Here is a 25,098-nt window from a genome sequence, read left to right as displayed (position 1 = left end):
GAGCTGGGTATCATCTGCATATTGATGGATACCCAACCCTAGTGATAGGATTATAAAATCCCTTCCCTTTCATCCTCAAATTGTTTCTGATTTCCTGAAGGAGCATCTCCTCTTCTGTCCTCAGCATAATAAGGAGAAGAAACGTACAGCAGACTACCAATTTCTCCTGCCCCATCTTTCTACTGGTTTTACACACTCACATATGGTGAGAGTCTACATCTTCCCTCCCATCCATCTCCCATTTGTTTCTTCTTCTTAGTCTGGGACAATTTCACGCATTTAATTTATTCTGGCAATCTCCCGTCCCAGCTTCATGAGGTCTTCCTTCCTCTCCCTTTCTACTTTTTTTTTTTTTGCTTTTTTTACTTGAAAACCTGGGGAAAAATATATATCTAACTTACCCTGACAACTCTGTCAGGGCAACATTCCCATTTATGCATCACATTACAGTATTATTGAAGCATGGATGATGCAGGGCTTGGGCCTACCGTTGTCAGCTGCCAGGAACGTAGCCTCGTAGACGTTGTTCTTAATGTAGGCCGACTCGCGATCAAGGATGGCAGCAGTGGTGATCTGACCATTTGTGGCATTAATGTTCAGCCAGTTTGCAGGATCTGACAGCTTGGAGTATCTGCAGAGAGCCGAGAATAAATACATGGCAGTCTCTTCCAATGACATGTCCTGAATATGGCTTGGAAATAAGGCTTGAGTAGTGTTTTGGCATTCTTGGTTTTCAGACTCCTGGCTCTTCATTTCGAAAGAGCACTTGGACATTTAGTCAGGCCTAAGGTGCATGTTATGTGTGAGAGACCCCCAAGACAGGAACTTGCAAGACACACACACAACAGAGTTCTGGGAAGCTGCCAATTTATTGGAACTGTGGCAAGGGCTGGGAAGGAGTGGACGAATCTCTTTATTTTGGTTCCTCTCAGTTGCTCATTTTTCCAGTTCTAAATTCAGTTCTCCACTCACCGTACTTTTCGCTCTATAAGATGCACCAGACCATAAGACGCACCTAGTTTTTGGAGGAGGAAAACAAGAAAAAAAATATTCTGAATCTCAGAAGCCAGAAGAGCAAGAGGGATCGCTGCGCAGCGAAAGCAGCGATCCCTCTTCCTGTTCTGGATTCTGGGATAGCTGCGCAGCCTGCATTCGCTCCATAAGACGCACACACATTTCCCCTTACTTTTTCGGAGGGAAAAAGTGAGTCTTATAGAGCAAAAAATACGGTACTTTTTAAGTCCTCGTGAAAATTCACCACTATTGTAGAGCACGTTTATCCCAATGCACCAATTTTCATCTGCAATTTCTCCTGATATAATGCATTTTTGTATGTTATCTTTACTAAGATATGCAATTTAAATGCAAACTTTACCCTAGTTATATGCATTTTTGTACACATTACTTGCCTGGAGAACTGCATTGCAAAAATTGGAGAAGCATGAATTTCGAAGGACAGCTGTGTTTTGGTTGGTGTATTGCTTCGGAAAGCACAAATTAGGCAGCTTTGCCTTTAAAAGTGAAATAAATCAAATCCCCCTCCCGCATTCCTATCACATTGTACTCTTTCCTAGATCAGAACTGTACTCCCCCATGACTACCTGCCCTGAAGAGAGAAATTGTGTGAAATGTATTTTCCCCACCCACCTCCATAGAGCAAGCAAGAGCCTGAGGTTGAAAATTTGATGTGGAACAATTCTCAGGTTGCATCTCATTTTAAAAGAAAAAGAAAGAAAGAAAATGTTTGGGGAGCCAATAAAGGATATTATGCCTAATGTGCAGTTTGCTCTTTATTGACAAAATAGGGCCTATTTGGCAATTCTTATTTTGACCTCTGTAACTGCACAATTACAAGTCTTCATGCCCTGTTGTCAGGCTTTGGGGGAATTGGCTTCCTCCCCCGTGGCAGTAAATAAGAAGTGATCAAATGAAAGGAATGTCTTACCAGTTAGATTCTTTAATAATCACAATGAGAGACAAAGAACCTGTCTACCTAGAATGGCGGTGCTCCCAATTAAGGGACACTCCCCACTCTGTCCCTATTAATCTACGTCACTCCTACGTTTTATAATCTGAGCTTGTACCTTCTGTGCTTTCTGTTCTGAGACTTTCTGAGTTCTGCTCAACCTTGGACTGAGCGAAGGAATGCTATCCAGAGACTGTGAATCAATCTGTTAACTCTCTCTCTTCCAGTGTTTCTTCTCCTAGCTGTTCCCCATCCAGTATTTCCCAGCTTCTGCCTTCTGAACTGTGCCCCTCTGCAAACCACTGTTCCAAATCTATACTGTCCTCCTGCTCCTGGGAAGATTCAGGATCAGGGGGAGGGATGCTCCCACCATTCCTCCTCAGTGTAGACCTCCTCAGCATGGTCCCTGACACCTGTGGCAAGTGCTGCTTATGGCATGGATACTGCCATGCTAGTGGTAGCAAAAGCATTATTTAGTAATACATGAACAGTAATATAAGCGATCTTCTTGTGATATGAAATGGGCACAACCTGTATATGATTGCGATATACTGATATATCATAATGTCTACAATAAGGATGGAGCTATGTAGAGGCATTGGCTGGCTTCACGGTTTTCCCCATGTTGTGATTTTTGCATAGTGCGCATGCGCGTGTGCGCAACCCCCCCGATTCATGATATATTTCCAGGTTAAAAATTATGAAACCGACATCACAATATGGACTTCAAGATGGTATTCAATGATATATTGCCCAGCCCTAGTTAATACATGCAGAGGCGCAGCAAAGGATCGTGATCAAGACTGTTCAAATCGAAGGAAAGGAAAATGAAAATAATAATAATCTAGAACTTTCATCTAAAAAAATAAAAGTGCATGCGTTTCCAGACACTCTTTATTAGAACTCGTGGACGTTCAATGAAGCTGAACGTTGGAAGACTCAGGACACAAAAAAGGAAATACTTCTCCATCCTGATGGCCAACAACCTGGATAGCTTTCGAAGAAAATTAGGCAATTCATGGAGGATAAGGCTACCCATGGCTATTAGCCACAACGCCTGTCTTCTCCCACTACAGTTGCTGGAAGCTACCGGAGGAGAGATCGCTGTTGCACTCAGGGGTTCTCATGGGCATTGTGAGAACAGGATGCTGGACTAGAAGGGCCAGCAAGAATTGCTGAACTCATGGGGAATTAAACTCTGCCCCCTTTTTTGCTGTTTCGACTGGGCCACTTGAATCAGACCTGTGCAAAATGGCTGGGAAAATCATCCACAAACAACGAAAGAGAGACACAGGCCTTCTAGCACTGAAGCTTGCAAGCGGAAGGAAAGCCGTTCAAGCAATAGCACCACCACCCAATTGTTCTTCTGCTCTTGGACCAGAAAATCCTAAGCTGGGTCTTTCCCACTCCACACAGCTGGGATGTACAGCCTGCATTTGATCGGAAGGCAAACAGTTTTCCGTCTGCACACCTCAGTGCCCCTACGAGCGAGGAAGGGAAATAAGCACCCTTCAAAAGCCCGGGAGCTTCAGAATGAAACAACTAAGAAAAATGGCCTTGTTAGCTGAGACATTCCCTCTGTCCTTAAAGGTTTCACTGCCTGTCCAAAGCCAACAGGCAGAGGCAGTGAGTAACCACCGTCATTTTCTGCTCCAGACAGCTCCATCCCAGGTGAAATATCTCAACCCTCTAATGATTATAAAATGTCACAAGTGATGTAAGTTTAATTGGCCCCGGCTCTTGTTCCACAGTGTGCCCTCCTGCAATGCCAAATATATCTAGCATTTGCAATAAAGGAGCAGACAGATAACCAGTGAGGCTGGGAGGCGAGTTAGAAACCCCCTTTTCCTTAGGACTCAGCTGAGCGTACTGTGGAGAACACGGGTCCTTCTCATTCAAATGGTATTTAAGCTCACCCAGCTGTGCGTTGGGTTGCAGTTAGCAGCTCAAACCGATGGTTCAGTGGCACTCTTGTCTCTGGAGTATATGTGTCTCTCAGCCACCATAGAGCATGAGAACGTAAGAAGAGACTGCTGGATCAGACCAAGGACCCATGAAGCCCAGCTCTCTGTTCTCACAGTGGCTAACCAGATGCCTATGGGAATGTCAGGATGCTGTCAGCAGCTCCCAGCTGGTTGCCCGGGAAAGTATAAAGATAAGGGAAACCCAGCCTCTTGGATACTGGCGTTGTCCCGAGTTAATCTCCACACCCCACTTCTCTCCCTTTCCCTCATTAATCACCTTCTCCTCTATGGGTGCCGCTAAGGCCATCAATATTTGAGCTCTTCTCTTTCCTACTTTTAAGGCTCTCCGGGTTCTGCAAGATGCTGGGTCTGGAATGCTTTCTAGTGACAACATGTAAGCTAGTTTCTGCTCCGGCTCTGTCTGCTCCTCCTCTCCCATTATTTCCCAACTGTCCCCTTCATCTGCCTCTGAGGATGATGCGGGAGCAAACCTAAGTTGTAAGTCTATACTGTCTTCCTCTTCCTCCTCCCTGGAGGAAGATGGGGAGGCAGTCTCCATCAGTCCTCCTCCTCTCCCCAGCTCCTGACAGGGAAGCACAACAGCATTGTCACCACCTGCAATTCCCAGAAGCTGGTATTCAGAGACATATTGTCTCTGGCCAGAGAGGCAGAGCATAGCCATCATGGCTAGTAGCCACTGGTAGCCTAATGCTCCATGATTTTGTCCAATCCTCCTTTAAAGATGGTGGCCATGGTTTAACTACGAGCTGGTATAACTACACTTTCCTGTGTCTGTTCTGACTCTTCCAACCTCCAACTTCATCGGATGACCCTGATTTCTAGCATTATGGGAGAGGCACATGAAAAAGTATGGGGCAATTAATACACGATAGGTGGAATTCAACATCATGCAATGACAATTGTTCTGTGAGTACAAGCATTTCTGTAGGTAGTAGTGTTTAGCTGTGTCTTGTGTCCGGAGACAATAAACACCTTCTTATTTTGAACCATGTGGGAGAGGAGACTTCCCCTTAACTGGGGACTCTGAAAGAAGCTGTCTGCTGGGAACAGGAAACTTCTGAATTCTCAACCAGGGTTTGGCTGATACATCACACTGGTTGAGGTGTGGTAAACTACCAACTGACTTTCACAAGTCACCAGAAACCAACATGGTGCCTATTTGACTCTAACTCTCATCACTCCCAACCAGCATGATCAATGGGAGTCCAGCAATGTTGGCTATCCCTATAATATATATTCTTGCAGATATTTCCCTCCACATCTGCACATGATGTATGGTAAAAATAAATAAATAACAACAACCCTCTTAAGCAGGGTGATCCTATGATTATGCTACCCTGTATTCAGACAGTTCAACCCAGAGCATTTTATCATAATGGTAGAATTGACTACACTAGAAACATCTAGGTCAAAAACCCAGATTCAAGGTACACCGTGGATGCTAAATCATCTTCAGCATCCATATAGACAAAGGATAGTAGTAAACAGACAGTGCCCCTTCTTCCCTGATACTTTCCAAGGAAATGCAATGTTTTAGATAGGGGTTCCTTCTCACCTTACAGCTTGCTGCATGAACCGGTCAGGATCCACAGCTGAAAAAGTCATCAATGCCGTCCCTGTAGGTACTCCTTCCTCCAGCCTGATGAGCTTGTGGTTTGTGGGGAAGTAGGGTGGTTCATTGACATCGGTGACTGAAATGGTGACTCCAGCAGTAGACTGGAAGGACATTTGGATGCCACTGGCCAGAGGAGCTTGGTTGGACACCATCACTGTCAGCATAAAGGCTCTGTTCATCTCATAGTCAACTTCCTAGGAAATGCAAAGAAATACACAAAAGAGACAGAAAATCTGTGCACATGAACTACAGACTGGAAATATGATAATCGCTAGCTATCTCATTATCTCACGGGCATTTCAGAGGCACATTTTATCTTTCAAGGGCAATAGCCACAGTAATTGTGAAAGAACGCCTTTTTAATGGCAAACAAACTTGACTGTTTACCTGGCATACGTCCCTCATGGTTGAGTCCATGCATTTGTCACATGGTCAGATTGCTTTAGCTGATGTGGGACTGTCAATCCTCCAGAATGCTGGAAGACAACACTTCAGAATAACATGACCTACGCTGTCCGGTTTGGATAGATGCTTTCCCTGCATCCCACAACGTAAGTGTCTTGGGAAAGGCTTTCAACGGCAGAGATAGCTCTAGGTTTGTGGAGGTAGTCGCCAAATAATCCCTGCTGGGCACCCTTTTGCCTTAGCAGTCCTAGGTGGTGGTTGTGGTGCCACAAGACAACAGCAGTGCTGCAATGAGTGTCAGGTGACTGTTAGCTGCTGTTTTCATTTCCCCACAATGCCACTGGAGCGAGACTATGTTGGAGACATTGTGGGGAAAATATCTGGTAGCTCCCAGACTTAGCTATGCAGCAATGACCTTTTCCCCTCCCTAAAATGGGGAAGCAAGGCAGGCATCTGATGTGGGTCCTGCTGGAATCCTAAGCTCTGTCATCTGTCCAGTGATGCTGTTTCTTGTGGCCTGCCCAAGTGGGTAGCCATATTAGCCTGTTGCAGGATGGATAATAATATGTCTAATGGCACCCTTAAAGGGTGATTTGTATTTATTTCAAAAGCAAGTGATGGCTCTTCAAGTGCTCTGCCAAACAAAGCAAAATACGAACAAAATAAAATGTCAAAATAGTGTGCATTCAGTAAAATGCCTATAGTATGCATTTTTGCACATATTTATTGATTGTTTGTATAAACCCTTAGAAGCAAGATAGAACACACAGCCAGCCTTATCTGGCATAGCTGATTGAACTGCAGCGTCACAACAATAGTAGTATCAATAATCACTATTGTTAGGATTTGTGTAACAAATTTATACACTGCACAAAGAAAATTTTACCTAAGCAACATAAGAATGACAGAAAACATGCATCAAACTTATAGAAAAACCATTTGGTCACTCAGATAACAACACATGGTTGCCTGCACTTTGCAGAAAGCTTGATTTGCCACGAATACTATTAATATTTATTTATTTTATTATTCATGCTTTCATACCAAGATGGCTTATGTTTCCCCACCCCCCAAAATCAATAAAACACATATCCATTAAAAAATCAATTAAATACTAGTGGATACTGGTTGGTTAAAAGGGGTGGAAATCGTATTCTGAAGGCCTGTCTAAATAGTACAGCTACCACTGCCGATGTCTAAATTGTCCCTCTGATGATGATTATGATAATGGTGAAAATCAAGAAACCCTTTTGTCATAATTCTGTGCAAATCTAAATAGGATTGAAATGGGGGGTCATAGTATTGCCAACTTTTACCAGTGTAATTTCAGATTTCTCGGGGAACCTTCTTTTTAAATCTGGGCTCCCAACCTGGGGGTTAATCTGAGTTACAGAAGACCAGGGCTAAGATCTGAATCATCCTTTCAGTGGGAATACTGCATGCATAACCACACATAAGGACTTTAGCCTATTTAAATGTGCCAGATCCACAGAGGCAGTGCCAGACAAGTCTCTCACCCCAACATATTTAAGATGGAAGTGTTAATATGATAGATATCACTTCTCTACTTAGACGTTTAACCTGTGAGACAAAGTTTCCACACCACCCTTGGAATGCACTTTGTTCCTCCTGTGTGTCCCCTAATATATTTTGTGCGTTATCCACCAATTTGCTGGCCACCTAATTCCTGATACATTTATGTCATAGGGCTTAATAGTCAGAACCCAACCTGTACATTTACACTGTCAGAAGTCAGAAAGCATAGAAATCTATCTATCTACTGTCTTCTTCAACAGCTCAGGAGCTCAGAGCAGAACACAGGATATTCACTATGAACATATGGCTTAATAAAAACTTGGTGGTGGCACATTTGAACAGACCGGCAAAGATTAAGTAAGCTTTCTCTAATATTTATTAGTTCACATCTCAAGGGGCCAGAACGGTGCTGTTATGTCAGGCACTGAAAACAAAAGTTACATGGCTAGGAGGCATTTAAGAAAGAATAGCTTACTGCAAGTAAAACATCTCAGGAGAAAAGGTTTAATTTCTCTCCCCCCTGCTTCGGTTAACCTTGAGTGGAGTTATCAAAATAGAATTTGCTGAAACAGTTCAGTTGGAGACACTGAATGGAATATAGGGTTTGATAGCCTACTATGGCCTGAGTAAACTCTCCTATAACATACACTGAAAGCACTCTTATGCCACTTCAGACTGCCATGGCTTCCCCCAAAGGACCCCCTTATTCCCCTCCCGGAGCTACAATTCCCAGAGCTCCCTGGGAAGAGGGATTGAATGTTAAGCTACTCTGGGAATTGCAGCACGTTCATAATCTATCACATTGCTCACCCACAGGGAGAAGCCCTTTGCACCTCTCCTGTGTTTCAAAGATCTGAGAGGGTGGGTGCCCAGTCTTGGCACTCAATGAAATGTGGGTATGCCTAAGGGGACATGTTCAATGTAGGAGAGGCAGAGCCGGTGCAAACAGGAACCGAGCAGGAAGAGCAAAGAGTCTTTCAAGCACTATGGACTTTTGAGGAAATGTATAGTAAGACCACCAGAGGCACTGGCAAGCACACTAGCACCAATGGGCACTGAGTTGGCGACCCCTGTTGAAAACTTCATGGTACTTTGCTCCAGTCTATGCCAGTATGTCTATGGGACACAGGTGGCACTGTGGTCTAAACCACAGAGCCTAGGGCTTCGAATCCCCACGACGGGATGAGCTCCCGTTGCTCGGTCCCTGCTCCTGCCAACCTAGCAGTTCAAAAGCATGCCAAAGTGCAAGTAGATAAATAGGTACCGCTCCAGCAGGAAGGTAAACAGCATTTGCATGCGCTGCTCTGGTTTGCCAGAAGCGGCTTAGTCATGCTGGCCACATGACCTGGAAGCTGTACGCCGGCTCCCTCGGCCAATAAAGTGAGATGAGCGCCGCAACCCCAGAGTCATCCGCGACTGGACCTAACGATCAGGGGTCCCTTTACCTTTTACCTACACCAGTAATTGGTAATTAGTAGCAGAGAGTTTGCTACATGGAGAATGTCCAATAATATGAACACAGTCTGCAGCCTGAATCATAGAATAGTATAGTTGGAAGGGACCCAAAGCGTCATCTAGTGGGCCAACCCCCTGCTATGCAGTAATCTCAACTGAAGCATCCAAGACAGATGGCTAAAGGTCCTTGGCTTCTCTAGGTAGGGGCTGAGAATGCCCATTGTCTGAAGAACTGGAGAGCTACTGCTAGTCTGTGTAGACATCATTGAGTTTGAAGGACCAATGGTCTGATTCAGCCTACGACAACATCCCATGTTTGTTCTCATGGAGGGCAAGCATAATTTTTATAATAATTATTAAATAATAATAATATGTCCATAATTCCTTGCTTCGGGCCAACAACCCCTCCTGCCAAATGTGAGGAAACCCTTTGAGAAATTAAAGCTTTGGGCTGACTGTTTATGATGAGTCGACTATACATTTTGTCCCACTGTCGCCCAGATGCCCTGTTTATTGCACATTATTTCATTGTGTCTCTAAAAGCTTAGACAGGTCCTACCTAGCGGCTTTGGAGTTTGAGAGGATTGCTGTGACCTCTTTCTAGTGGAACTGAGAGCACATAATGCAGATAAATCGAGCTATGTCTGAGAGCTATTATTTTATTATTACAATATATATAAATATATATAATAATAATAAAGTACCTTTTTGTTCTAAAGGCATCTTTAACTATCGGGAACAAGCTACAACTTCTCGCTGTTATGTCAGGGAGAATGCCTCCATTTCAAAACCATTTCTGTAATCCACGTAGGGTTCATATTAACATTTTATTGAGCTAAATGCCACAGGGTACCTATTGCAGCACTTGGAGATTCTATGTAGGCCCTACGTGGAACGGAAAAGCCAGACTCCCCTCTCCTCCTCGTCCCCCACCCCTGTTTACAAGGCTTGCGAGGGAGATAAGTATCTTGCGCCACCAAGGAAATAGCTTTCGTTGAGATGAAAAAACAAAATTGAAATTGTACATCATTCGTTGCCTCTCGGCACACAAAGTTCGCGTGGAAGACAAACTTACAGTGAAAGCCGGTTAAAAGGGCTGCAGCTACACAGGTTTTAGTGAGGGATCCAGAAGTCTCTGAAGAGTTATTTGATTGATATGATTTTTCAAAGTGTGCCATCCAGCTGTTTGGGATATGCTGGGTCCTCAACCCCACTTGATCAAACCACAGCAAATTTGTCAATTTAGATTTCTCTCTGCTTTTTTATTTTGCCTTTTCTGCATCTATTCACTTTTGTTCTCCTCATAGACACATGCTTCTATTTATTTAAGGCTTTTAAATTTATTTACTATTGATTATATTTATATCCTGCCTTTCTTCCAATGACCTCAGGGTGGTGTACATGGTCCTCTCCCTTCTATTTTTATTCTCACAACAGCCCTGTGAGGTAGGTCTGGCTGAGAGACTGGGACTAGTTCATTCAGTGAGATGCAAGGCTGAGTGAGGATTTGAATCCTATTCTCCCAGGGCCTGGTCCAATACTCTAACCAGTACAGTGGTACCTCGGGTTACATACGCTTCAGGTTACATATGCTTCAGGTTACAGACTCCGCTAACCCAGAAATAGTGCTTCAGGTTAAGAACAGAAATCGGGTTCCAGCGGTGCGGCGGCAGCAGGAGGCCCCATTAGCTAAAGTGGTGCTTCAGGTTAAGAACAGTTTCAGGTTAAGAACCTCCGGAACTAATTAAGTGCTTAACCTGAGGTACCACTCTACTCTTTGCCTAATATACACATTTTTGCAAGGGATTTCACTGTGATAAGGTAAATTTGTTCATTATTTTAGCTAATCTACAAATTGATAGGTACGTTAACTTTGCTCCAATTATACTTCTTTGCCCTCCTCTTTTGGATTAAGGACAGCACTGCAAAATTGGGTGAAGTGTGAACTGGAAGAGACAATCCCTAATATAAAAACTTCTGACGAATGCTAGTAAATACCGTACTTTTCTGTCTATAAGACGACCCCATGTATAAAATGACCCCTATTTTGGGGGACTCAAATTTAAGAAAATGGAGGGAGATAGCACAGAGTTGTTGAGCTTTTATTAGGGGGGATTGATGAAAGTCGCTCACCTGTGCACATCACTAAATACACCTCCCGTCTGTCCCATTGCCAGCAGAAGCTGCTAATCGCCCACCCAACTGCCAGAACATCAGCCAATCAACACCCCTCATTAACGCAGCAACCAATAACATGCACAATAGCCGCTGACAGCCTCAGCAGCAACCAATCAAACAAACAAACAAACCTTATGCACTACCCATGTATAAGACGACCCCCACTTTTTAGCACGATTTTTAAAGAAAAAAACCTCCTCTTATACACAGAAAAGTATGGTAAGTCCTTTTATTAAGGGTGGGCGAACAAAGCATGGAATTTTTTTGACTGTTATATATGCATATATATATGTATAACAGAAAAAGCGGCTTTCATCCTAATTTCAAGGATGATTTCTTGGAGAAATAGTTCCCGTTTCTGGCACAAGGCCTATAAATGGGGATGAAGGCAAGGCTTGATGAACTCAAGATGCCAGAAGGGGGAACAAAAATGATCAAGGGGCTGTAGAAATTCCCCTGTTGAGGAAAAGTTATGACGTTTGGCGCTTTTTCCTTTGGAAAAAGGCAAGAGAGGGACAACATGATAGAGCTGTATAATATTATGTATTGTGGACTAAAAGGGCGGGCGGGAGATTTCCTCCATCTCTTACAGCATTAGAACTTGAGGCTATTCAAGGAAGATGAATGGTGGGAAATTCAGGGCAGATTAAAGGAAGTATTTCTTTACATGGCAAAGATCTAAACTGTGAAATTCACTCTCCTACAAAATGTAGTGATAGCCACCAGTGTGGATGACACCTACACTTTTAATTGTTCTCCGAGACATGGAGGGGAGGTAAAAAGAAGACCAGGATATTCCAGATCAACTCAAAAACTGAGATGGCTTCTGCAACTCCAGGACTGTCCCTGGAAAATTGGGACACTTGCAGGGAGTGCGATGGGGCCTTGTTTTCTTCCCACTCTCCCTGATAAACCCATCTCTGGCTCAGCAACTCTGTAAAAACGTGGACCAGTGGCCAGGGATGATGGGAATTGTAGTCCCAAAACATCTGGAGGGCCGAGTTTGGGGATGCCTGGCTTAGGGCATCTGAAGAGCCAGACAGATTCAGACTCCAGGCCCTCGGTTCCCTTCCCTGTCGGAGAGTGATTCTCAGGCAGTAAGGCTGTTGGATTCCATGGGAGAATTCTGAATGGATCGGTAAAATGCTACCATTGATGATGAAGAAAGATGCAAGCAACAGAAAATTGTCTTATAGGTCATGGATTGAATCCAAGATAAGGGCGATGAAAAGGGATGAGGTTTTAGGTATGTGTGTGTGTGTGTGTGTGTGAAGGTTGCAGGAACCACAGATGGAGCAAGTTAAAATGACTTTAAAAATAATAATTGCTTAACCAGGTAACAACCGTGAATGTCCCCAAGGTCAATGCAAGAACAAGCTCACAAGCTTCTCCCTCCATCCTTGTGGCATTTCACGGATGGCATTGCATTCGGAGGCAGGGCAGTTTGTTAGGTAGCAGCAAATGTTCTTCGCCCATGAATCACTCTCTCACAATGCTGCTCTTTCAACTTTAGCAGCGCAGCATAGTACATTAAAAAAAATTGCTGCTATGGGAAGGTCACACTTTTCAAAAGATTGAAAAAGCTCTGTTCTCAGCAACATGCTTGCAAAAAAGAAGATTCTTTTCGAGAACAGTGTATCGGACACACTGCGCAAGTCCTTGCCGATCAGAGCAGCCTATTCATTCGCACATCCTTTCTTGTCTTGATGGTCTATGCCACAGACTCTATGGAAAACAGTTGCAGGAATCTTATCTGCTAAGTGATTCGCTTGATGTTCTCTGTGCATAATAACACAAGGGGAGAGAAGGTGTTGACCCATGCTGCTGATTTTCTAAGCAGCGTTTTCAAACAAATAGCAAATGTGGGTTTCTTTTTGGAAAGACAAAAGGCAACAATCACCTCCGCATGCAGGTTAATGGTATGGGCATTGCGCTCTGGGTCTAAAGCTTAAATGAGATATTATCAGGTATGCATAGGTGCCACTGATGTTGGTAATGTCTCGTTTTGAGGAGAATTGGTTAGATCCAGAGTTGGACTTGGTTCGTGTAGACCCATTGAAATCAATAGGGTGAATTGGTCATACTAATTTAAGGGCCTATTCAGTGAGAGACATGGCCTGGGAAGAGGAGCTGTGGTGGGACAGGTTCTGAGGAAAGCCCTGAGGGCAAGCTAAAAATTGGAGGTAGAGTGTTGCACCCATGGTCTCCACCCTTGCAAACGTCCTTTATGGTCCAGACCCCTTCATTAGAAGATCTTGACTAACTCTTCTACAGACAGAAATCTCCCCATAAATTACCTACGACAGAACTCCAATGGGGTGAGTAGAAGGATGGGGCCCCAAATGAGGTGAGCAGCACAATGTACATACCCTCACAACTGTTACCAACCCTTCATTGGTAACGGGGTCTGTCCTGATGGTGAAGTGACCAGAAGGGTCTCCACTGATAATCCGGTAAACGGCATTCCAGTTGGGCGAGTGAGGCTGATCTCTATCCATGACTGTCAAATTAGCGACCACAACTTCCACTCTGTTTTCTGGGACCTCACCGGAATACTGAAAAGGAAAAAGAAAGTGCTGTTAGAAGCATGCATGTTTGTGTGTTCATCACATCTTCACATAATGGAAGACCAACTGGGATGGTACAGAAAACGTGTGGGCCCAGAGTTTACTTTTTCAGGTACCCTTTTCAGACAACCAAGTGAACTCTTGGAATGTGTATGTGTATTGGGTAAAGTGCCCATTGTATCTTCAATGCGTGTTCACCTGGTTGTCTGTATCCTTGGAGGCTCTGAACAATCAGAGTTAAACACAGAGGTTCAGTAACAGCAAGTGCATTTCCCAATCTGCCTCCGCTGTTTATTTTGCTAATTAATTAAGAGTTTTCTATACCACCCTCCAACAAAAATGATGATACCGCAGTTTACAACAACCAAGGAAATATTTAAAAAACACTTAAGAAATAAGAACACTGACAGTAATTATCATAAAATACATAAATTGGCACCGTGACTTAAAAACCTCTCAATGGTCGTCTGAAGGACAGTTCTCTAATGGGAGGTCTGTCAAGTCCAAGCCCGGTTTAAAGATAAAGAACCACAAGGAGGGAGACTGTGAGGGGCCATGAAGTTGGCCATCAATAGTCAGCACCTGAATAGCAGACTGAGAAGGTCCACAGGTCATCTGGTAACAGTATCTCCCACTACAACACAGTGGAGGCTGATCCAGTAGGCCAAATGGGCTGTTGCCATGCCAACCTCAGCCAGTCCCACCTTGCCAGCCTTCTTACTTACAACCAGTCTGTTATGTACTAAGCTTGGATCCTAGAACAATAGGCAAGTAGGATCCTAGAATGCAACAACTGATTGGCTTGCAGGAAAAGACCAGTCAGGCTCCAGGAGGAAGTTAATCAGCCTATTAGGCTGGTAGGATCGTAGAATGCAACAACTGATTGGCCTGCAGGAAAAGACCAATCAGGCTCCAGGAGGGAAGCAGAACCCAGCCAATCAGACAGGACTCATTGTGTAAATAATGTATATAAGAGCCTGAGGGGGAAATTTGGGGGGAAATTCAATCACTGTTTTACAAGCTACAATAAAGAGCATGAAATCACTACAGGACTCTGAGTATATTTCACAGTCCAAAGGGTCATTCTACCTGTCAGGCTTCCTCCTCCTTACTCTCATTGTTGTTCTTGTGGAAGTCGGTAGGGAGGAGGAGCTAGAATTAGTTGCCTCTGCCTGCCATTGGCCTTAGATCCTCCTACTGTTGCCCTTTCTGCCTTCCAGTGGCTTAGCATGCCACCTGGGAGGGAGAGAAACAGACGGCAGTACGGATGCACATTCAACTGCTTAATAGTGTCCACGACTTTCAGGAGATTGCAGCCGCAGAGATAAGACACGAAGAGTTGTCCCGTTGTCTGGAGAGGGTGCTTCCTGGTTTGCATGGAGAAGACATTTTCAATGGAGTGTCAGGATTCACAGAATGCTGTGTGAGAGTCTGTAGGCTTGAGCTTGCTAGCTGATGCAACTGGCTGATGCAATCAGCCTGCAATACTTTCTATGGAAGTGCTGGGTCAGAGTAACTCAGCAGTAATGTGCTGACAGTTGATTGGCTGTCATTGGTTTAAAAGGGAAACCTGCCCAGCAGTAAATGGGTGGTATAGAGGAGTGTGGTCAGAGAGAGAGAGTTAGAGGTCTTCCTATTTGACTTAAGGTGCAGCCAGGTACTCTGTTTGACTGTATGAACTGCTCGTGTATTATAGCCTGTAGATATTTGTATATATAGCTCACAATAAATATACTGCACTGAAGAACCTGGAACTCTGAGCATTTCTGCTAAAGCGCCGTAAAGAATTCACGACATGGAGCCCAGCGATGGAAGCGTGCAGCTGTATTGAGGCAGCACTGGGTGTTGAAATTTGGCACCCCTGGCAGAAAGTGAGGAGGAATTAAAGAACCTTTTAATGAGGGTGAAAGAGGAGAGCGCAAAATATGGTTTGAAGCTCAAAATAAAAAAAAACGAAGATCATGGCCACTGGTCCCATCACCTCCTGGCAAATAGAAGGGGAAGAAATGGAGGCAGTGAGAGATTTTACTTTCTTGGGCTCCATGATCACTGCAGATGGTGACAGCAGCCACGAAATTAAAAGACGCCTGCTTCTTGGGAGAAAAGCAATGACAAACCTAGACAGCATCTTAAAAAGCAGAGACATCACCTTGCCGACAAAGGTCCATATAGTTAAAGCTATGGTTTTCCCAGTAGTGATGTATGGAAGTGAGAGCTGGACCATAAAGAAGGCTGATCACCGAAGAATTGATGCTTTTGAATTATGGTGCTGGAGGAGACTCTTGAGAGTCCCATGGACTGCAAGAAGATCAACCTCTCCATTCTGAAGGAAATCAGCCCTGAGTGCTCACTGGAAGGACAGATCCTGAAGCTGAGGCTCCAATACTTTGGCCACCTCATGAGAAGAGAAGACTCCCTGGAAAAGACCCTGATGTTGGGAAAGATGGAGAGCACAAGGAGAAGGGGACGACAGAAGGCGAGATGGTTGGACAGTGTTCTTGAAGCTACGAACATGAGTTTGACCAAACTGCGGGAGGCAGTGGAAGACAGGAGTGCCTGGCGTGCTCTGGTCCATGGGGTCGCGAAGAGTCAGAAACGACTAAACGACTAAACAACAACAAAACAATTTTGCACCTGGGGCAACTGCCCCTGTGCCCCCCTGCTCTAACCAACTGAGCTATTTAGGAAGTTGGGAAGTTGTCGTATAGCAAGTTCAGTATGATCTACACTGGGGTAGCACATTGCCAGAGTTTCGGGGGGGGGGAGGCATTCTCAGCCTTATCTGGCGATGCCAGGGATTGAACCCGTGGCCTTTTGCATGCAAAGGAGATGCTGTACCAAAGAGCTGTGAGCACACACAAAAAGGGGGGTGGGGGTGGAGAAGCCTTCGAAGCTTGCATTAGACTTTCACAGGAAAACTGTACTTTTATCTGTATTCAAAAGCTAATAAAGAGAGAAGCCCTTTCATCAAACTACTTGACTTCTGGGGCCTTGTGTATTGCACAGAAACTCGCAGAGTCTGCCTTTGAGAACACAATAGCCTTTCATCTGTAACCCAACACTCCTGTACGCTCCAGCCCTGATACTATCATCTTGTTAGGAAGAAAAATTGTGAATTTATCCAAAATGGGATCTCATCCCAGGCTTAGTGATGGAGCTCCTGTGCCAATGACCTTTAAGAGCTCTTTGGCTCAACAATAGAAGATCTTTATCTCGCAAACTCTTGGCGGGGGTGAGGGTGGAGAGGACACGTTAAAATTCTGATCTGATAAAAATAAGAATAATAAAAAAAGCAAGCAGGGGCTTCCGTTTTCAAGTTTTGTTGAGCTTGCTTTCTCATCGAACGTACCTTTGTTTCGGGCCCGAGGAATGGATAACGTGAAACAGGAGCCACCCCAACATTATTTGATTGTGGAGGGTAACCCAAGAGTGCTGCTTCAGTGAGAACTGTTTGAATATTATTTTTTTTTGTAACCAGCTCCATGTAGAATCACAGAGTTGGAAGTGACCACAAAGGTCATCTAGTCCAACCCCCTGCAATGCAGGAATCTTTTGCTCAATATAGGTTTCGAACCCACAACCCTGAGATTAAGTGTCTTGTGGCACCTCAGGTGAATGGGAAGTTAACTAAATCTTCCCTTGATTTCAAGCAAAATCCAGTTTCTGCACCAAGGTAACCAAAATAAGCTCAGGCAGGAATATGTTGTGGAAATTAAGCGCATTATTCTACAATTATGTTTTTGTGGGTTTTTTTTTTGCTTCTGGAAAACACAACAGACCAAAAAGAACAGTAGTCTTGAGAGCATTTTGGACTGAGAATTTGGAGAATTTCTAAGCATTCCTTTTAACCTCTAGAATGGGGTAGGAAACCTGTGGCCCTCCAGAGGTCATTGGACAACCAAGTCCCATCAGCCCCTGCCAGCATGGCAAACAGTCAGATGGGAGTTGTAGTCCTGCAAGATCTGGAGGGCTGAAGGGTCCCTGTCCCTGCTCCAAAAGAAGTTATCTAGAAAATGTAAGTCTATTGCTGTGAAGGAACAGAATCACAGAGAATGTGTTCCAAAGTGTCAAAAGTTATTGGAAAAATGTCCAGAAGTAGCAGCAATCAGTATTAAATCTGTACATGAAAACTTGCTGAAGTATACACTCTAAGATAAGATTGCTTTTATCTGTGCTCGGAGCGGAATGCATTTTCAGTTTCGTCCTTCGCTGAGAGCACACCCTCAAGATCACTTTAAGCACAATAGCTATCCCATAACACTTGAGTTGGATGAAGCATGCATTAGGCTGGTGCAGTCATAGTAAGTGGATAATCTTCATCCCCCACCCCCTTCAAGGAAGATGAGGATTCTAACTCTTTTTTTGGGACCCTAAATGCCGATCCAGGAAGTAGTAGTGACCCCAGATGGATTGTTTTGGATGAAAGGATATCCGATCCTAAGTGTGCAGCTGTGGATTCTTAGCCTGACTCCAGACTGTCACTGTTGTGTGGGAAGGATTCAAAAACATATTGAAAATTCAGGTTAGTCCCAGTAAAGTGGATTAAAGAGTTCTATGGCACAGTCGATTCACTTGTTGTTGTTGTTTTATTACTCTTTCCAGTTACGGAAATGGTCGAGAAATGCATTGAAAAGTGTGTGCTGAATGATTGGGAAGAAGCATAAGCACCACACAAGCAAAAAAGGATGGATGTTCATTGTCATGTAACCACCCCAGAAACAAATCAGAACAAATGCTCCATAAAGAATAGTCATAGCGTTAGCACCGTGGAAGCGTTGCACAAGCAAATCAGGATAAGTTGGCCACTTACTCATCACCAAAAGAAGAGGAAACAAAACACTAAAAGAAGACAAAAGGGGACACTGATTTGCTAAATATGTTTGCATATGCTAATTTATATGCATAGATGTAAATCTAGCATATAACTGAACGAGACATACAGTGCATCTCACAAAGCTGACCAGGTGAATTGTGTGGTTACCTGGTTTTCTGTCCAGGTGCTAATTGTTGACCAGCCCATGATTTCGTTTCCAAATTTTTAAAATTATTAAATGGACCGAAGACTGGGCAGTTCTTCAAATGAAGGACTGCCCTCTGTAAAGTGAGACTCATACATTAAGAAGTGAGGGATGCCTTTGAGAATTGTTTGCCCAAAATGCATTAAAGATTAGCAAATAGTATGTTTGGAAATGCATACATTGGGATAAAATAGGGAGTTAAATAAAGACTTTATATACTTTTTTGTTATGAAATGCGTAATTATTTACACACCTTTTTGTGTGTGGAGCTCATGCAGGAGGGGCTGATATGGTTGGATTAGTTTTATTTAAACATAAAGGGACGTGGGTGGTGCTGTGGGTTAAACCACAGAGCCTAGGACTTGCTGATCAGAAGGTTGGCGGTTCGAATCCTTGCGACGGGGTGAGCGCCCGTTGCTTGGTCCCTGCTCCTGCCAACCTAGCAGTTCGAAAGCATGTCAAACTGCAAGTAGATAAATAGGTACCGCTCCGGCGGGAAGGTAAACGGCGTTTCCGTGCGCTGCTCTGGTTCGCCAGAAGTGGCTTAGTCATGCTGGCCACATGACCCGGAAGCTGTACTCCGGCTCCCATGGCCAATAAAGTGAGATGAGCACCGCAACCCCAGAGTTGGTCACTACTGGACCTAAGGGTCAGGGGTCCCTTTACCTTTTATTTAAACATAATTTTCCAATGGAAAAATCCAAATTCTTTCCACAGTGTCATTTCACTGACTTTGGGGCTATTTGTAAAAATAAAAAGGGGGGGGGGCTGTGGATTTGGATAATAAGGAATGAAATCTTCAAGAAAGTTCTGATTTGTACTCTTCTTTCTCAGGCATCGATTCAATTCTCCATCTCCATGGGGAGCACCGTTTTCTTGTTCTGCTCCAAAGCCTTTTGAATATGTTCTTCTAGTAAAACCGTCACACCCTTACATGGTTGCAAAGGGGATGGAGAGAGAGAGGTAGGGATGAGCAACAGGCAGCGCTGGCATCTGTAAATGGGCTCATTAGTTAAGGCTAATTGTCTCATTAGAAAAGGGTGTGTGCATAAATGCAGAGATAATTTATAAGATATCCCAGTTGGGAACAAAACAGCTTCAGCCACCCTTCCCCAAACTGATGCCCTCCAGATTCTTTCGGGCTACAGTTCTCATCAGCCCCAGCTAGCACAGCTGGAGGGCAACCAAGTCATGTGGCTTTAAAGGGAGCCACTTAAATTAAAAAGACTGACATAAATAGCTGCTTCAAAGCTGTAAACTTCCTAGCTGAAAACTGCCTCCCATAAGGATGGTTTTACTTTGCTTATTCATCGTTCTTGAGCATTTTCCTTCTTTCCATTCATTGCAACAGAGAGTTTTCATTTCTATTGGCTATAAAATGGAGGAGGTTGGGATTAAGAGCATAACAGGAGCCCCATTGGAGAAGATCAAAGGCTGATCCACTCTACCAGTATGCTCTCCCAATGGCAAACCAGAGGCCTATAGGAATCCCACAAACAGGAGATGGTAGAAGGCAAGCTTAAAACAAAATCTGGATGTCAGAGAATGGTAACCATGGGGCAACCTGTATGTTCCTTTCATGATAGAATCCACCCTCCCCCAAGTTAGCCAGTACAGAGCAGATGGGTGGGTGGGTGGGAACCTGCTTCAAAGGGCCAACCATGAGCAAGCAAAAGATTCCTATTTGTCCCCGAAGCAACCAGTCACAATTGAAGTGCATCTTAAGAGCAAAGTTGCCAGGAATACAAAAGGGCTGGGTGGAGCTCAGCATGGGTTTATGTAGTCCTTGAAATCCTTCGTTTTCTTCTTTCTTTGGTGATCACTTATAGCTGAGTAAGATTGTCTTCCATAAACATGGTTTTATCAATGAGTCCTTAGGTAACTGTGGAGGCCAGTCCTGGATCCACACGTCCTTCCACAGTGGGGACAATGGTTCTTGGGTAGGAGTTGATTACGGTGTGGATTTGCCAAGCATGCCTTCCTCTTAGCACGTTTCTCCCTTGCGTCCTGAGTTCGAGTGTCTTCAAAGTCCATGACACCTTTGGTATATGCTGTTCTCCAACTGGAGCGCTCGCAGGTCAGTGTTTCCCAGCTGTCGGTGTTTATACTGCCTTGAGACAGTCTTTAAACCTCTTTTTTTGACCACCAGCATTACGCTTTCCATTTTTAAGTTCGGAAGTCCACCCCCTCCATAGCAACACACATAGGTGTACATCTTGTCCTTCTACCTAGACCTAAGTAGGAATAGAAGAAGCTGCCTTCTGAGCTACAGCTCTACCTTTGAGCTACAGCCCAGTCCAATAGCGACTTCTTGATAGCAACTTCCCTGGCCCATGTTGTTGCACCAGCTAGGGAAGGAGCACCAACCTCAGAAGGTCCCAGGGCCAAAGGATTTCAACTTGCACAGCTTAGAGAACATTATTCGTGAGATTCCACTGAGCTACAGCAAGGGGGAAGAAACAACTCTGGCTCCCGTGATCCAATGGTCCGACTCACCAGATGCACATTGCCTTCTATGATACCACACGACATCCAGAGATTAGCATAATATGAACCCCAGAATAAGTTGCACCATTATGGCGTCTTTGTTTGCTTCTTTATAGTGATGCTGTTGGAATTTGTAGAACAGGTGGTTGCTTGGATTGGAAGACTCTGTGCCATTGGAGTCTGCCAGCCAGGAGAAACAGTTTGCTTTAGTCTGCCAACAAACACTGCTTTATGATAGCAAAGATGTACCCCAGACTGCTGTTTATAGGAATCCAATGTGAATACATATTAGCTCAATAAAGCTACTACCTGTGGTTTGCTTCCTGACTAAAGCGCAACGCGGGGAAGGTTGGAGACCATTTAATTGAATTGTGGACATTTTTGTCGGCAACATCTGGCAACGTTACATCTCATTGCACACATCTAGAAGAGCAGCGCCTTGGCACCGGCATCTCATTTTCACTTTGGACATTTTATCCTCATTATTACATAATACATATTACAGGGGCATTGGCTAATGGATTCCTTCCTCCTGGCTCCACACATATTAATGGAAAAGTGAAAATTGCAGAGAGGTTGCATTGAAGGGAGAATACCACAGCAGGGGGATGTGTAACACGGGCAGATGTTACAAATGAAATGGTTCATGACAAATAGGCTCAGGACAAGCTGACAGGGTACCTGGCATGGACTAGGCTGCACAGTACATAAGCTGTGTAACAGCCCTGGAGAACACATGGCTGCCATGAAATTTAATGCATGGTCCATCAAAACCACCTTGCTTGAAGATCAAATATTAACCACAACTATTCATGCTATCAGGAATATCATGCCCTCAAATAGTCAGGTGTCTATCCTTTTCAAGGCAAAAAAGAGACCACCCCCAAAAAACAAGTACTAATTTTGACATATTCTGGGGACTTCCTGGATGCTGCCATCATGTCCTGCTGTTGCTTGCAAATTAAATGTGTTTTATAATGGCCTGATAAGGACCTGTGAACTGTACACAATGTTGAGGTGTTCATTGAAGGGAAAAAGAAACTAGAGGTGGGGTACATGTTTGCAAACCCAATGGTCACATAAGGCGAGAGAGTCTCATGAGTGAGTGAACCATACCTTGCCTTTAATAGCATGGTGGGAGTGTTGGGAATCATTCTGCAAAGAAACAGTAAACATGTTTGTACCTTTAAGAACAGTTTCTGTAAGCTCTGGGCAAATTGGGTACAGCTGGCCATGACTACAAAAGGAGGAAAAGCTGCAGTTTGAAATTTACCTGCAGGAAAAACACCCACAAGCTTTGCTGTTTGTTGTTTTATAATAAAAATTTTATTTGATTTGGTTTTACACCGTTCTCATGGTGTCGTAGTCTCTGTCATCTGCCACCAGAGGAAGAACCCACCCTATAACAGGGAGGAGTGTGGAAACTTGTTCGGACATCTTTGTTGCTTCTGACCAGTTTTGAATTTCTTTCCCTGCTCACTCTTGAGCACCGTCTGCTGCTGGGCCTGAATAAAGATCTCTTACTTTCAAGTAACAGCTTTTGTATGTTACTTGTTACTTTTGTATGTAGCTTTTGGGTGTAAATGCATTAATAATATGAACTGATGGTTCCCCCACTTCTCCTTGTGTCCCCCATTTCTCTCTCCCTCTCTCTCTCTTAATGAGTTTGCAACAACAACAATGGTTAAAGGTCACTTACCAACTAAGGTTTGTATTTGGTTTATAAGCCTTAGTCAGCTTTCGCCTTCCATGTGAAACTGGACTTCCTCCTTAAGGAGTCTTCACCACCCAAAAACTACTGAGCTGCGACTGCAGAGTGTCAAAAAAAATTAAACTCCTCTCAAGGCTCTGCTGCTCTCACTGATGCTTTTAACTATTCTGGAACAAAATAGGCCAAAGTTTAAACGATCTTCTGTGAAATGCTTCAGCTCTAACCATGGTTTATTAACTGCGGTTAGCATAGACTATGGTTAATGTTACCCATTGCTTAGCATGGTTATGTGCTAATCAGGCCAGTGTTGTGATTTTGGATTTTGCTTACTTGAATTTTGAGGGTCCTTGGCTCTGACAATGCAAAGGCATTTGTGGATGATGTACTTGTTTCAGCTTTAAGTGGCTTGAGATGGGGACTTGAAAGATCACGTTTTGTCACTCTGAAATTTAAACAAGTAGGTTTATATTCCAATTTGAGAAAAGCAAATGTATCTGTCTTCCTTTTTTTGGCAACAGGAAATTGAAGTCTAGTAGTTTTTTTTAAAAAAGAAATGTCCTAATCTTTGGCAGTTTTAAACTCCAGGGTCTGAAAAATTCATTATTACTAACTCCCATCAAGGGGGTTCATGAAGCCAAAATTACTTAATCATCTCCGTTTAGCTTCGTGTGTAGACCTCAATTTGAAAAAAATTATCTTCTTGAATTGTTATTGCAATTAATTTTCTCTTCCTTTTTTTTCCTACAGCAGACTATGTTACAGTAATTAGATATTTTATAAAAATGAGTTATATTCATTCAAGATAGCTGGCTTCACTTTTACATTTGATTAATCATATTACCACCGAGGTCTGAGGTTTGTCTCCAGGGAAACTTTAATGACCTCGTTTTAATTCTTCTTTTAACCATAGAGAAGGTGTAAATGAACAAATATAAAATGATCTTCTCCCCCCTCCACAATCTCAAGATTAGATCTTAGGGAGCGTTGGGTTGTTGTCCCCCCCCCCCCCGCGTGGCTGACCCATTTTAAAAAGACAATCTACCAATTCTAATTAGATATAGGGTGCATTCAGACCTAAATAGAGACTTGAACTATCTCTGATAACTAAAGTTCAGCTCGATCCTTATGGATGAAAGAATTTTTAAAGGAAGGTTTAGTGTTGAAGAGTCTTGTGCCTGATATGCACACAGCTTCACCATCTTCAAAGGCTGCCCTATTTATGAATGGAGGAAATACATTTGCATCTGTGGATGTGCTTCCTTTGAAATGAATGGACAGGCCATACAAGAGCTAAAATGTACATCAAGCTGCTTTTTGCTGACCTACTTCACATTGGAAGGGAGGGCTTTTGATGCCTGCTATTGATGGCTACTTAGGGACGCGGGTGGCGCTGTGGGTTAAACCACAGAGCCTAGGACTTGCTGATCGAAAGGTCGGCGGTTCGAATCCCCACGGCAGGGTGAGCTCCCGTCGTTCGGTCCCAGCTCCTGCCCACCTAGCAGTTCGAAAGCACCCCTAAGTGCAAGTAAATAAATAGGGACCGCTTTCTAGCGGGAAGGTAAACGGCGTTTCTGTGTGCGGTGCTGGTGCTGGCTCGCCAGCTGCAGCTTCGTCACGCTGGCCACGTGACCCGGAAGTGTCTTCGGACAGCGCCGGCTCCCGGCCTCTTGAGCGAGATGAGCGCGCAACCCTAGAGTCGGTCACGACTGGCCCTGACGGGTACCTTTACCTTTATTGATGGCTACAGTTGGAGGCAGCTACGATTCTGAATACCAGTTGCTAGAAACCACGGAAAGGTTTCTCACAGCCATCTGATTGGCCACTGTGATAACAGTGACGCTGGATCAGATGGGCCATTTGCCTGATCCACAGGATATTCTAATGTCCTTATGACTGTGATAGTCTCTTCTCCTTTCTCCCTAACACACCTTGCTCATCAGGTATACCTGTCCCATTGATGGGACGTGGGTGGCGCTGTGGTCTAAACCACTAAGCCTCTTGGGCTTGCCAATCAGAAGGTTGGCAGTTTGAACCCCGGCGATGGGGTGAGTTCCCGTTGCTCTGTCCCAGCTTCTGCCAACCAAGCAGTTTGAAAGCACACTAGTGCAAGTAGATAAATAGGCACTGATGCAGTGGGAAGGTAAACGGCATTTCTGTGCACTCTGGTTTCCATCA

General features: G+C 44.0%; 1 protein-coding gene across 9 annotated transcripts in view; it reads right to left on the bottom strand.

The window, feature by feature from the left end:
* CDH4 (cadherin 4) overlaps positions 1–25,098 on the bottom strand; it is a 795,473-nt gene that overhangs the window by 28,969 nt on the left and 741,406 nt on the right. For all 9 annotated transcript variants that reach the window (XM_053394415.1, XM_053394416.1, XM_053394417.1 and 6 more), the window contains 3 exons: positions 13,510–13,695; positions 5,507–5,760; positions 489–631 (listed from right to left, as the gene is read on the bottom strand). In XM_053394415.1, the coding sequence (XP_053250390.1) occupies positions 489–631; positions 5,507–5,760; positions 13,510–13,695 (583 nt within the window). The remainder of the gene's footprint in view (positions 1–488; positions 632–5,506; positions 5,761–13,509; positions 13,696–25,098) is intronic.

This window comes from Podarcis raffonei, chromosome 6 (assembly GCF_027172205.1).
Source record: "Podarcis raffonei isolate rPodRaf1 chromosome 6, rPodRaf1.pri, whole genome shotgun sequence".
Classification (NCBI taxonomy): domain Eukaryota; kingdom Metazoa; phylum Chordata; class Lepidosauria; order Squamata; family Lacertidae; genus Podarcis; species Podarcis raffonei.
Note: the sequence above shows the minus strand (reverse complement) of the source record. Positions and strands in the feature narration are given on the sequence as shown.